Below are 12,291 nucleotides of genomic sequence, written 5' to 3'. Positions count from 1 at the left end.
ATAGTCATTCAATCAACATTATCGAGCTTCAGCCACGTCGCAATGGAACATGCACTCTGCTGGATCTCTGCTGCCTAGTGGAGCGTGAGCACCAGATGGAAACGGACCTGCATGTGGCTTATTATCCATTGAGAGAACTGGAGGCAGCGTGAGTTTCTTTCCTGCCACATTATGCTTCAAACTCTAGGGAAGAATATAAGCCAGAGCAAAGGATCAGTTCCTGATGTAGACACTGACCCACTTCATTAATGTCTCGCACCACTTGGATGCAACGGTTTGCTTTAATCTCGGCTGAATCCTAATGATGACTGCTCTGTCCGTGCCCACATTTAGCACAAACACCGCAGTCCCCATGAGCCTCCGCTGTTGTGCAGGGGTTAGATCATTCTACGTGCTCTTTATTAATGCATGATATCGTCTTCATTATCTGTCAGTCTGGGCTCGTACCGACCGCCTCTCACTTCTAATGCACAGAAGCAATTCCTTTGCCATCATGGTCATAATTCATTAATCCTGTGTGTGTGTGTGTGTGTGTGGCAGCAGTCCACCATTAGCAGGACCAGGTGTGGTTGCTGCTAATTACTAGGATATTGCCGATAATGAGAAGAGATGTACGGAGAATCGTCCTCTCGGGCTGGACGCGATGGGCTGTAGTGAAGTGCCTCCACACAATATTACAATTTGCACACACAACATTTGTGTCCATGACACCGTCAAGGCCCCAATCCATTCCCTGGTGAAGCAAGCCTGGTGAACACACAGTGCAGGGATGCTCATGAATAGTGAAAGACTATAGGAACAAAAAGCCAGGGAGAGATGAACATCAAACAAATGTGGGGATTGAGAGATGCAGCGACCCAGTTTCAGATCATTTATTTATCCGCTGATTTTATTATTAACAGCAACACAAGGCTGTCGCCCATTTGGTGATGACTTCATTTAAGAGCACAAAGACTTGTTTTCAAACACAGAGGACCCTTGTTTAATTAGAAAAACAAGTGAGGGACCATGCTCAAAATAACAGGCTGCCATTATTGAGAAATATACCACATGTAATTTGAATAAACATGATCAGGGATGTACGTAGATGTGGGGCAGATGCGTGAGAGCCTGGTCAATGCCACCTTGGAAATAGAATATAAATCATTTAAAAACATAGATATTTATTTATAATGTTATAAATAATTACATGAAACGTGAAAAAGGTAAGTTAGTACAGGTTCAATATTATAAAAGATGTGCGTTTTCTTTTATTTAAATCTTCTTCAGTTTTTGGAGGAAGGATCCAGAAAAGATCTGTCCCTACTACTGTGTTTTTTTCTGTCATGGTGTTGTTGTTTTCCATACGTTTTTTTTGTTTAAAATCAATTATTAATATTGTGTATATTAAATAAAATAACTCTGTCTATTGTTATTTATGCTGTATGCAATTGATTTTCCATGCTCACTTAAAAATAAAAACCTACTGTACATGCAACAGAATCTCCATGACTAACTGAAGAATTAATGGGATAATTTTTGATACACAACATAAAAAAATAAGGAATACTGTGTACTATTAAGTAAAACTGGCTATTAAAATTATATTTTTATTATTCTGTGAATTACAAAGGAAAGAAAAAACAACAGAAAATGTAAGAGCGCAATGCAGTAAGATGTGAAATATTACTACCTGATGATATATGATACAATATGCATATATTTACAGTAAGACACTTTTATTTGGGGAAAAGCAGAAAGGAAGAACATATACTGTTGGATTTTTTTTGTAATAATTTGCCAACAATTCACAGCCTAAAGCAAGAGGCATTAAACAGATGATGAGTCAGGAGGACCTGGGGTGGAGGTGGGTTGTGTGTTGCTGATGTGGTCACAGGAATGAAGCAGCATCCAAAGGTAATTATTCAGGGTTTCAGTACTATGAAATCAAGTTAATGCTTGCACTCATTCCAAGATGGTCGTCCTGAATACACGTCTGTGTGGTTGCTGCTCTGCACTCTCTCAACCAAAAAAACTTCCACAGTCCTTCCACTCCAGGATGTCTGCCGCTACTATATCCATACAATAGCGCCAAGGCTACATAGCGCCATCCATCTGCCTTGAAGGCATTTACATTCACTAGCTTTTTAAATTACATGAGTTCTCTACCATTTTTCTGGCTTGAATGCATCACAGGATGCTGAGCAAAGGACAGAGAGAGGAAGGGGTCTATTTTTCTGGATTTGTGCTCGTGATAAAACACACCTCACTGAGAGGACTTTTATAAGGCTGCTTTCTGCTTACATCTACAGCCCTTGTAACATCAGAGCCATTAAACACAGCTCTCAGACCACTTGCTACGCAGACAGCCGCTACATCCCTTTACTATGTCCTTAACTGGATTATACTTTTAGTGAGGCTGCAGTTTGAGGTTATCCGAGCATCGTCTGTTTACTCTACTTAATCCAAAGGAAATGTAGAGTCACATTACAAAAAAAAGGAGTGAATCACCAGCAGCTTACACAGAGCTGCTCCTCTATGTCCAGCGGCTGACCCGGCAGCTCCCCACAGGAAATAGGTCACCAGTGATGCAGGGACTCTTCACACTTCCTGTCGTGTGCACTCATACCTCCAGGGAGAGGATCTAAACAGAGGAACCAGCCCGGACACTCAGTTTTAAAAGGCCTCCGGAGCAAGATTCTGCTTCATCACAAATGGAAGAGCAAAGCAAGTGGGTAAGAGACCCAATGGATGTGACACCCTTGCTGAGTTTTTACTGTGGCTGCAGCAAAGCCGCCGCAGACTCACGAGAGGTTGGATGTGACATCCTCCTTGGAGGGATGCTCATCACTTGCTCTGCAGAACTGACAGAATCTCTCAAAGTTTGCTCAACAACTCAACAGAAACACAAAATAACAGTATGTTTTTAAGCTCTTACCTTAATCTTTACAATCTTACCTTTTTCACATCTTAATTAAGCATGTCAAAATGACTCGTGACTGTAATTCGATAAACAATATACAAACATTGATGTTGCAGGAATGTTCAGACCCCCCTCCAACACTAAAAATACAGATTTTAGAGCTCTATGGGCCACGTTTCTTTCTTAATATTTAGAGTCAGTGTGGGATGGATAAAGCGACGCATGGCTAAGCTCCACCCCCAGCATCAGCATTAGACAGGGCATCCCAAATGAAGCATGTGTAGCAGTATATTGTACCGCTAAGCTCCATCAGGCAGTCGCAGAAGCAGAAACGTTGCTGTAAACGTTCTCCCTCTATTCTCTGCTCCACTGATGCTTCATCCTTTCTGTCAATAATCATTTAAGTTAATGGAATTTAGTACAGCAAGACAAGAAAGGACGGTCCAGTCGCTGACCAGATATCGACTAAACAATTTGACCTGAGTTCACCTCTTAGCTTCAACTGCAGTGGAAATCAGAGGTGACAGCAGCTGCAGGAAGCCACCCAGGGGACTCCACAAGAAACATCAACACAAAAATCACACATCTCTTTTAGAATCATAATTTCATGTTATAACAGCTACTCTTGTCATAATCCTCAAACTGACAGGACCAATTGGCCATTTGCAGCAATGCCATAGGAAGCCTTCAGAAGGCATGTGAGTCTGGCTCGATCACATGACATTAACAGTCAATGCCATGTTTCAGAAGCCTTGGTCTAATTCATGTGACATCCAACAAGAATTTTAATCATCAACAACAAGCCGAGCTGTCAGCTGTCTGACATCATCAGTTTTCCTTCAACAGAAACATGGCCTGACCACATCTTCACCGAGCCCTCATCACACATCTCAGGCTAATGTTGGCCCACACCCAAATAAACACGGAGCTCGAAGCATCACAGTAAGATTCAGGAAGCCATCAGAACTTGACGCCATCATCCGGTGAGTTCTCAGTGTGACATCATCATGTATAATCAGATGGAAAATGGAAAGTACTCACCAACATGGATGACGTTGGCTGACAGGAAGTGAGTGCAGGGAAGACTTGCTGAACTCAGAAAGGAGTCTCCATCTGTCGTCACGGTGGTCCTGGACCGCAGCGACAAGTTCGGGGAGTCGGTCACCATCGCCATCCTGGCAGCTACAGACTCCATGTTCAGGTGAGCAGAGGAACTTCGCACCAACGTGGGGTGAACGTGACTATGCTCTCAGATCAGATTATCAGACCGGTACCCCTGATTGACTCCATCGCTCCAGAACCAGGCCCAGTGACCTGCAGCAGAGAGAAAGAGAAAGTCAGTCATGTGAATAACTTTTTTTTTTTTGGCTTCATCAGGTAAAACTGCGGTGAGTAGGGGTCAGGTATTTCGGGTCAATCACAGTCCAGATCTGGATCGATCAAGATCAACACGACAACTGAAGATGGGTACAATATAACATCTTCGTATGTTGGAGAAAATATCAGGTTCTCCACAATTTGGTTCCTGAAAATCTAAACTATGATAATACACAAATAGTATTATTATTCTGTCAATAAAACAATTAATTGTCTCAAGTATCCAAGTTATGAGCTGATCATTTCGATTGCAATGCATCAAATAAATGCAGCTCAAGCGTTTTGTGAGCAGTGGTTTAAGTGGTGCTGCCGCCTTGTGGTCATGATATGAATTGCATACCGCACTTTCTGTGTAAATATTTGATTCAAATTCACTGAATGAAACACATAAGAGAATAAAAACAGTACAGAGACCCCCAAAACTGGGACAGAAATAAGTAAATCCAGAAACAAAGGCAAACCCTGGAAGCTACAGAAAACACAGACAGAAGCTGCTGGTGGTCTGAGTGGACTCACTACTAATGCGGGATTTAAATTTTAGGAATCTGATCTTGATCTTTGCACCATGAAGCTCCTACCTGACAGTCGCCACATACCTCAAACAAATAGCAAGGAGGTAAATCCCTCATAAATCTTCTCTTTTTTCAGTGTTTCATATGCTCACCAAAAAGTCCAGAGTGAGTGTGTGGTTTTTCCGCGGTGGGGGAGTCCAGTGAGGTGACTGAGACATGGTGGGCCGGCTGGGGGGCAAGTTGGGAGCTGCCTGATCCTTACCTGGGAAAGCACGTCTGAGCACGCTGTGTGTGTGTCATGAGTGTGTGTGTGTGTGTGTGGGTTCGCACCGCTGGAATGTGGTGAAGGCATGATGTCGGAAGTGTCGTGTTTATGATGATGAATTACTTTATCTTCCGCTAACAACTGGCTTTGGAAAGAGCTGCAACAGGATTCATGGTAGTTAACTCGCGTGCCTCTTCTTTTGTGTCTGAGTCTCATTGTTTTTCATGATTTCATGAATAGAAATTTGATTTACACGTCTACTGTTGGTAACCTAGCTGATATAACTGTTGCATTGTGTTATGACTATAACTAAATAGGCCATAAGAATAGCGGCATTGGTTAAACAATAATAATATATTTCGTGAAATTATGTTTCGTCTATGTTGGGCTTCTGTATTACAAGCTTGTATGTAGCAATTTATTGTATGTCTTTTGTTATATTTTTTATTACTAGTGAATTTCACAATTTAAATATTTATATATATAATTTTACAATAATAAATAAATAACCCTAAACCAAGAATTACTGTTCATCATCTAGTGGCACAAGTTTACTTCCACTCTCAGTCAGTTTTGGTTGATAAATTGAAAGTCTATGTCCTTAACTTCTTTTTATAAACTTCATCTAGCATATACGAGTCAAAATAAATCCAGAAGTAAACATTAAGTTGTCCATTTTATCACATTATCTAACCGCAACATCATCATCATCATCTCTGCATGGCTGTCGTCATGGCAACATGGTCTTCCATTGATAATATTGATTACACGTACGTCAGGGGAAACCAACAGCATGAAAAAAGCTCACCATTTTAAAATGCAAAGCTCTGGTTCGTCTCTGAGCTGCTGCTCATCAGAATTGAATGAACTGGAACTGCTTCAAAGACTGTGTGCAGTCTTTTTTTTTGGCAGAGGAAAGGAGCGATGGCAGCCAACAACACGGCGAAAACCTCTTATGAACAACATAAAATATGCTCCACAACTGATCTCATTGGTTTTAAAGCAAAAACCTCATTCCCTGCCAGCTACATATTGGCTTCTTGGGTTCTTCAGCAACTGACAAAATACATGAGGTAGATTTTGCGTCAGTGACCAGAGTAAACTCGACAACTGTGAAGGGACTGAGAGGATGGGGTTCATCAGTTGAAGGAGTGGAGGCTGAATAAAGTGACTCAGAGGTCATTCACAAGTTTTGAACATGGTGACAACAGGTTTTAGAAGAGTGAGGTAATCACCTTTGACTTGTCCTGACATGACAGTGTTACTCAATCGCAGAACTGTGTCCACGTCTGAACCCTCAGGAAGTGAGGGTAGAAGAGAAGAAAACTCCCTCTCTCACAGTCATTTCAGACATAGTTCTTCTACCTATTTGGACTTCAAAACTCACACACACATTGTGGCCAACTTTAGGAGGAATCGGGGTGAAGTGGATCACTTCTTGTTTAAGTATAAGCATGTTCAACCATCATCCTGTTTCAGCGTGCAAATTTGACATGTCTTTTTCTAACCTAAGTGCATCCTCAACACCAAGAAGAGACGAAGCTCAGACTCTGACTGCATTTTGTGTTGCCATGGCTGCTTTTTGGACCAGCAAAGCTGAGCAGCTACAGAACTTAGCCGAGAGCACCATCAACCATGAGAGACTCAAATCAGGGGAGACACAAAGTAGAGCAAACATGGCAGGAGGTAGTAACTGTCAACCTGAATGCACCAGCAGTACATTAAATAACTGACTGCCAATAGTGACTCACCAGTGGGCAGGACCAGAACATGGCTGGCACTCGTTTACAGCAGCAATAGGCGAGACCGAAACATTGATAACTGTTTATGTTATAATGATGATTTGCTGGACAAAAGTTGGAAAAGAGGTGTGTGATGAACTAGAAAAAGAACAACAAAATGACTTTGATCCTAAACCTTGAGGATGGATTTGGGTATGTTGTTATTGCATACAGAGTTAGGATCAAAATGATGCCGGAGAGACAACACCAGCTAAAAAATGGGATTTAATGAAGTCACTCATGACACACCTGGGAAAAAAAACTGGCTGCAGCTCCAGTTGCTAGTGTCTACGGCTATTGACTCCTTTCTTGTTGGGGTATTGGAGGAACACATTGTATAGAGGGGAGTTTAAACCACATGAAATTCAAATATATACTAGTGAAGATTAAATTTTAATTAACAGAGTTTGTGAAATGACCATGGCTTAAAATACATCGTCTCTCATCAAAATAGTTTATAGATGATTTCATAAATATCTGACTAATAACACTGAAAGAAATCCAGTTATAAATGACCAAATTGAAATAGTTAAGTTAGAAATGGGATGAATCTTTTCTTCTGGTATTCTCCAATTTCCACTTCATGTTTATGATGTTCATTATTATATTATCAATACATAAGTAAAACCTGTGTTTGCCATTTGATTCAAGTCGTTGTTATTGTTGTTGTTTCTCAAAATTTTTAAGTTTATTTTATTTGTAATTCCAGTAGCTGAGATTTGTAAGCACTTTACAAAACCTCATTTTGATAATATTCTGGAAAGGACTGCCAGAAGCTTCAAGTGAAGTTATGAGTAATGACACCCACACACACGATGAACATGTGAACGACAGAAGCGAACAAAAAGTTGAGTGCGAAATGTTTAATTGCTGGTCAACACCCGCTCAGAGACAAGTCCGAGCACAGCCACATGAATATCCCTCTCCTGTCATCGCAACAGCCGTGCACTGCCAGAGATGGGGAGAGAACAAGCAGGAAGTCTTGTGAATGAAAAGTCATAAATTATCTAGGGAGAACAAAAGATGAGGCATCAAGAGAAGTGCTGCCATTAAAGTGTCAGGACACAAGACGAACCGGCTGTCGAGTGTCTCATGTTTGCACGTTTATAAAAACTACTTTTTAACCAGCACTATACCTCATTCCTAAAATATTTATTTCAATACATAGTGGTGCAGAATTGTGTTCAGGCTGCAGGAGGTTCAAGTCCCCTGTGCAAACACAATCCTGTCATGTTTACAGTGCCTCAATAACAGCGAACTCCTCTACAGATGAAGGTACAGTTACTATGTCACGTGACACACACCAGCAATCCTAGTTAGAGTGACACAATGACTCTTTCTGTCACGACGACGACCTGACGCCGCGAATGCAGCCCAACCACACAACGGAGGCCATTCATCACTCATCTTTCTTCTACAGAATGCATTTTAATTGACTCTCAGTGTGTTGAACTGCACAAACAGTTTGCACTTATTTCAATTTGTTTGGACTCAGTGAAGGACTTGTTGATCAAGACATGTTTCTCTGGGACTGTGTCACACTCAGTCCAAACATTGACATGAACCCTCTTGGACAAACCTGCTGTGCTATAGTTTATGACGTGAAGAAGTTTGCATGAGAGATTATCACCTTATTAGCAGACCTGTCTCACCTCAGTGTCCCTTCACACCACCGGCTCCATCTGCAGTTTTAAAGCTTAGACTCGATGTTGCCATCATGACCTGCCTTCTTTCTTCTGAATAAGTCAATGTCAGCAATCTCGACAGCTTCAGTTCTGCGTGTTAAAATTGGGCCGCAACCAAAAGCAACACCCCTGAGGCAGACGGTGAGGACACGAACAGTGTATTGTGTTCAAACGAGTTCATCCTCAACAACCCAGGAAGGATTTATAAACACTGTTTAAACCTTTCTTCAGCAACCCATTGCCGACTGACAACAATCAGTATTTAGAAATGGCTCAGAAGGGGCATTATCTGCCAGATAAACTGCTCAAGTTATGCCACATTGATGTTACACTCCTGAATGGAAGTGAAAAAGATTAGTCTTTAGTGCTGCATTGATGTTACATTGAATGTGATGCCTTCAAGGACACCTCCATGTGCTCACGTTACACCCCCGAGTGCTCATGTTACACCTCCAAGTGACCATGTAACACCTCGAAGAGCGCATGTTATATCATCAATTGTCTATGTTACACCTCGAAAAGCTCATGTTACACCTCCAAATGATCATGTAACACCTCGAAAAGCTCATGTTATACCATCAATAGCCTATGTTACACCTCGAAGAGCTCATGTTACACCATCAATTGCCTATGTTACACCTCGAAAAGTTTGTTACACCTTCAAGTGCCCATGTAACACATCGAAGAGCCCATGTTACACCATCAATTGCCTATGTTATACCTTGAAAAGCTCATATTAGACCTTGAAAAGTTTATGGTACACCTCCAAGTCCCCACGTAACACGTCAAAGGGCTCATGTTACATCATCAATTGCCTATGTTACACCTCAAAAAGCTCATGTTACACCATCAATTGCCTATGTTACACCTCAAAAAGCTCATATTAGACCTAGAAAAGTTTATGGTACACCTCCAAGTGCCCACATAACACGTCAAAGGGCTCATGTTACATCATCAATTGCCTATGTTACACCTCGAAAAGCTCATGTTCTCAAAATGTCCTCAAATTGTTCACACATTCACATTATCCCTCCATGTGCTCATATGACGTATCCATGCATCACTGTTATGCCCCAGAGCACGAAATTACCAAACACAGACATGTTTGGTAATTCAGCTCTACGCACACACGTAACAGCTACTGCAACTCCTCCAAGTGCTCAAGTTGCACCTCCTTTTGTTCCTGTGGTGATAGTGTTACACCTCTAAGCATGTTGTGAATGCCAGCGTACTGCATGTCTGAAAGTCCCAAGCAAAGTGCATCAACTTCATCCAAAACAGTCTGTGCAGTTGCTATGGCAACCATGGCAGGAAGATCACTGCCAAGAACAGACTCTAAAACCTGCAGATCTTTGGACGTGTTCTGATGGTGTCAGGAAGTTTAAAACACAAAAAAGCTGATTCATCAGCTGAGGTCTTAATGATGAAGACGACAAACTGTATTGGAACACAGTTTTGTTCTCTCCCAAAGATCTCAGCTTTTAACCAGACCATCATGCTCACCAGGACACAGCAGTTCACCACCACACTGACTTTCATTCTGGCCTCCAAACAGAAGGGTTTATGGGTTTATTTAGTCATTTAAATTCAGTTAATTGTTGCCGTTAAATTAATTCTGCTTAAATAGTGAAAGTCAGAGAAAAAGATATTGAAATCATATTTGTGAAATTAAAACACTATTACATTTTTAAAAACAACACAAGCTGTGTCTTGCTCTTGGAGACTCTATTCCAAAAACAGAGCAGATCATCGCAAAGCATGTGAATTCAATACAGTGTGCCGCCCAGAATGATGTATTGTTGGTGTTTCTCCACAGCGTCCTCGGGCAGGAGGACAGTCATAGTGAGAGCAACTATCATGTAACGCAGGAACCGTTCATTTGCTGTGGCACAACACAAGTGACAACAATAGTGTGTGAGTGCGCATTAGCTGATGCTGTGAGACCATCAGTGACGCACGGTTACATTCATCTTTCCATGAATCGTTCCTGCAGGTTGGGACTTGCTGTGCAGCAAGACAGGACTCAGGGACCTTTAACCTGTGAACCAATACAAAACTACTTTGTAAAACCATGGGCTACACTGAGATTACACTGAGAGAAGTTGAGACGGACTGGATGAGGTGAGAACAAGCATCAGAAAATGAAAGCAAGGTCTCCTCACCTCATACAGTGTGGGACCTGTGACAGGGTTGTAGGGCAGGAGGATCAATACAAACAGTGAGAGTTTTCTCACTATAATAAAGCTATATCTGTTTATCCAAAGAGAACCTCTGAATTTTAATGGCTCCACAATAATCTGTTAACTCACTGCTTCATGGAGACAAAGATTTATGTCCTTGGTCCAGACGGTTCTTGAAGAGTGAGACGACATTGTCTGACTTTGGACCACAGACAGTGATGAATCCCCACACAGCTGAAGAGCAAACTTCTTTTATCATCGTCCAGAGAAGCCATTGATAACCAGCTCAGGGTTTGATTCTTTTACTGATGCTCACGAAACCTTGAAAAGTTTAATAAAGAGGGAAGCTGCGTGAGATCGTTTTGCTTCATCGCTTAGCAACACAGACGAATGACATCATCAATGTGGAGCATTTTTCCTTGAAAATGGACTCATGTTCGATCATACAACTCAGAGTGTGATATCATACACGGCTCTCAAGTATTGATCAACTAAAACCTGAAGTTACTCCGTTTACAAATCAAACAAACATTTTGTTCTTCTCACGAAAACATTCCAGATGATGGCTTTTAAGGTTTGGCAAAACAACTAATCTGTGAATGCTGAAGCGGTATGAGCTCACTGATGGTTGTCTCATCTCCCTCCAAACCTGCTCTGCTCTGTGTCTGAGATAAAACAGACATAAAACACAGCTACTGAACTCCAGCGTAATGTATTCAACTTTTCAACGGCTTTATGAGCTGCTTTCTGCACACAGCTCAGCCCATAAGCGCTGAAACACCCAGCCTCAGGTGGAGCAGCGGAGCGTGTACAACAATCTTTCCTTACCTGTTCAAATTCCACAAGTCCCAGCGTCGTGAGTATTCAGTCCATTTGAGGTGAAGTGGTCCCACCTACATCCACTTTGTGTCTGAAGCACATTATGGGACAGAGGGAGATACAGGTTGCAGCTCCTCCCTTCCAACCCGAACAAAGTTCACTTACTTCCTGGTTCCGTAGGTGGCTGAGTGCTGATCCAGTACAGACACAGTGGAGACACGGGAGTGGGCTCATAATGGGATGGTCTGCAGCGGTTACAGTACACCTGGCTGCCTGTGGGAGCAGAACAAGGGAGACAAAGAAACTGGTTGAACAACTTGGTTTAAGATCAGAGCTGCCAAACCTGAGAATGAACACATGAATGAACAAACTTGACCGAGTGAAAGTGACAGTTGTGGTCAAGCCGGCCATTCAAATCTAAATATCAACTCCTCATGGCTGATTCTTTTTCAGTACTCCAACCTAGACTATGCACGAATACCAACTCATTCAGTAATCACTAAGGAAATAAAACAAAATATGTAACATGATAACTAGATGACATCTGTGACAAACTAAACAACAGCCCTCTCGTAAATATTCTTCTTGAAAAAAAAGAAAAAGAAATTGCATTTGCAGTGTCATCAAAACGTCCCCCAAAAGTCTGTAATGGCTCTGTCACCATGATCAAATAATTCAAACAGAATTGTAAGTAAATCAGGAATTTGAAGCCACGTCAACCACCCATTTGATTTTTATTTCTTTTTTGTTTTTCAGATCAATATTTAGAT

At 41.6% G+C, this 12,291-nt stretch overlaps 1 protein-coding gene across 2 annotated transcripts in view; it reads right to left on the bottom strand.

Moving 5' to 3' along the window:
* Positions 1–12,291, bottom strand: part of plch2a (phospholipase C, eta 2a) — a 97,433-nt gene that overhangs the window by 79,116 nt on the left and 6,026 nt on the right. For both annotated transcript variants that reach the window (XM_053849253.1, XM_053849254.1), the window contains exons 3-5: positions 11,687–11,794; positions 11,531–11,612; positions 3,944–4,216 (exon numbers count right to left, since the gene is read on the bottom strand). In XM_053849253.1, coding sequence (XP_053705228.1) covers positions 3,944–4,097 — 154 coding nt within the window. In that variant the 5' untranslated portion in view covers positions 4,098–4,216; positions 11,531–11,612; positions 11,687–11,794. The remainder of the gene's footprint in view (positions 1–3,943; positions 4,217–11,530; positions 11,613–11,686; positions 11,795–12,291) is intronic.

The sequence above is a fragment of the Synchiropus splendidus genome, chromosome 18 (assembly GCF_027744825.2).
Source record: "Synchiropus splendidus isolate RoL2022-P1 chromosome 18, RoL_Sspl_1.0, whole genome shotgun sequence".
NCBI lineage: Eukaryota > Metazoa > Chordata > Actinopteri > Syngnathiformes > Callionymidae > Synchiropus > Synchiropus splendidus.
The sequence above is the reverse complement of the archived record's forward strand: the minus strand, read 5'-3'. Positions and strand labels throughout refer to the sequence as shown.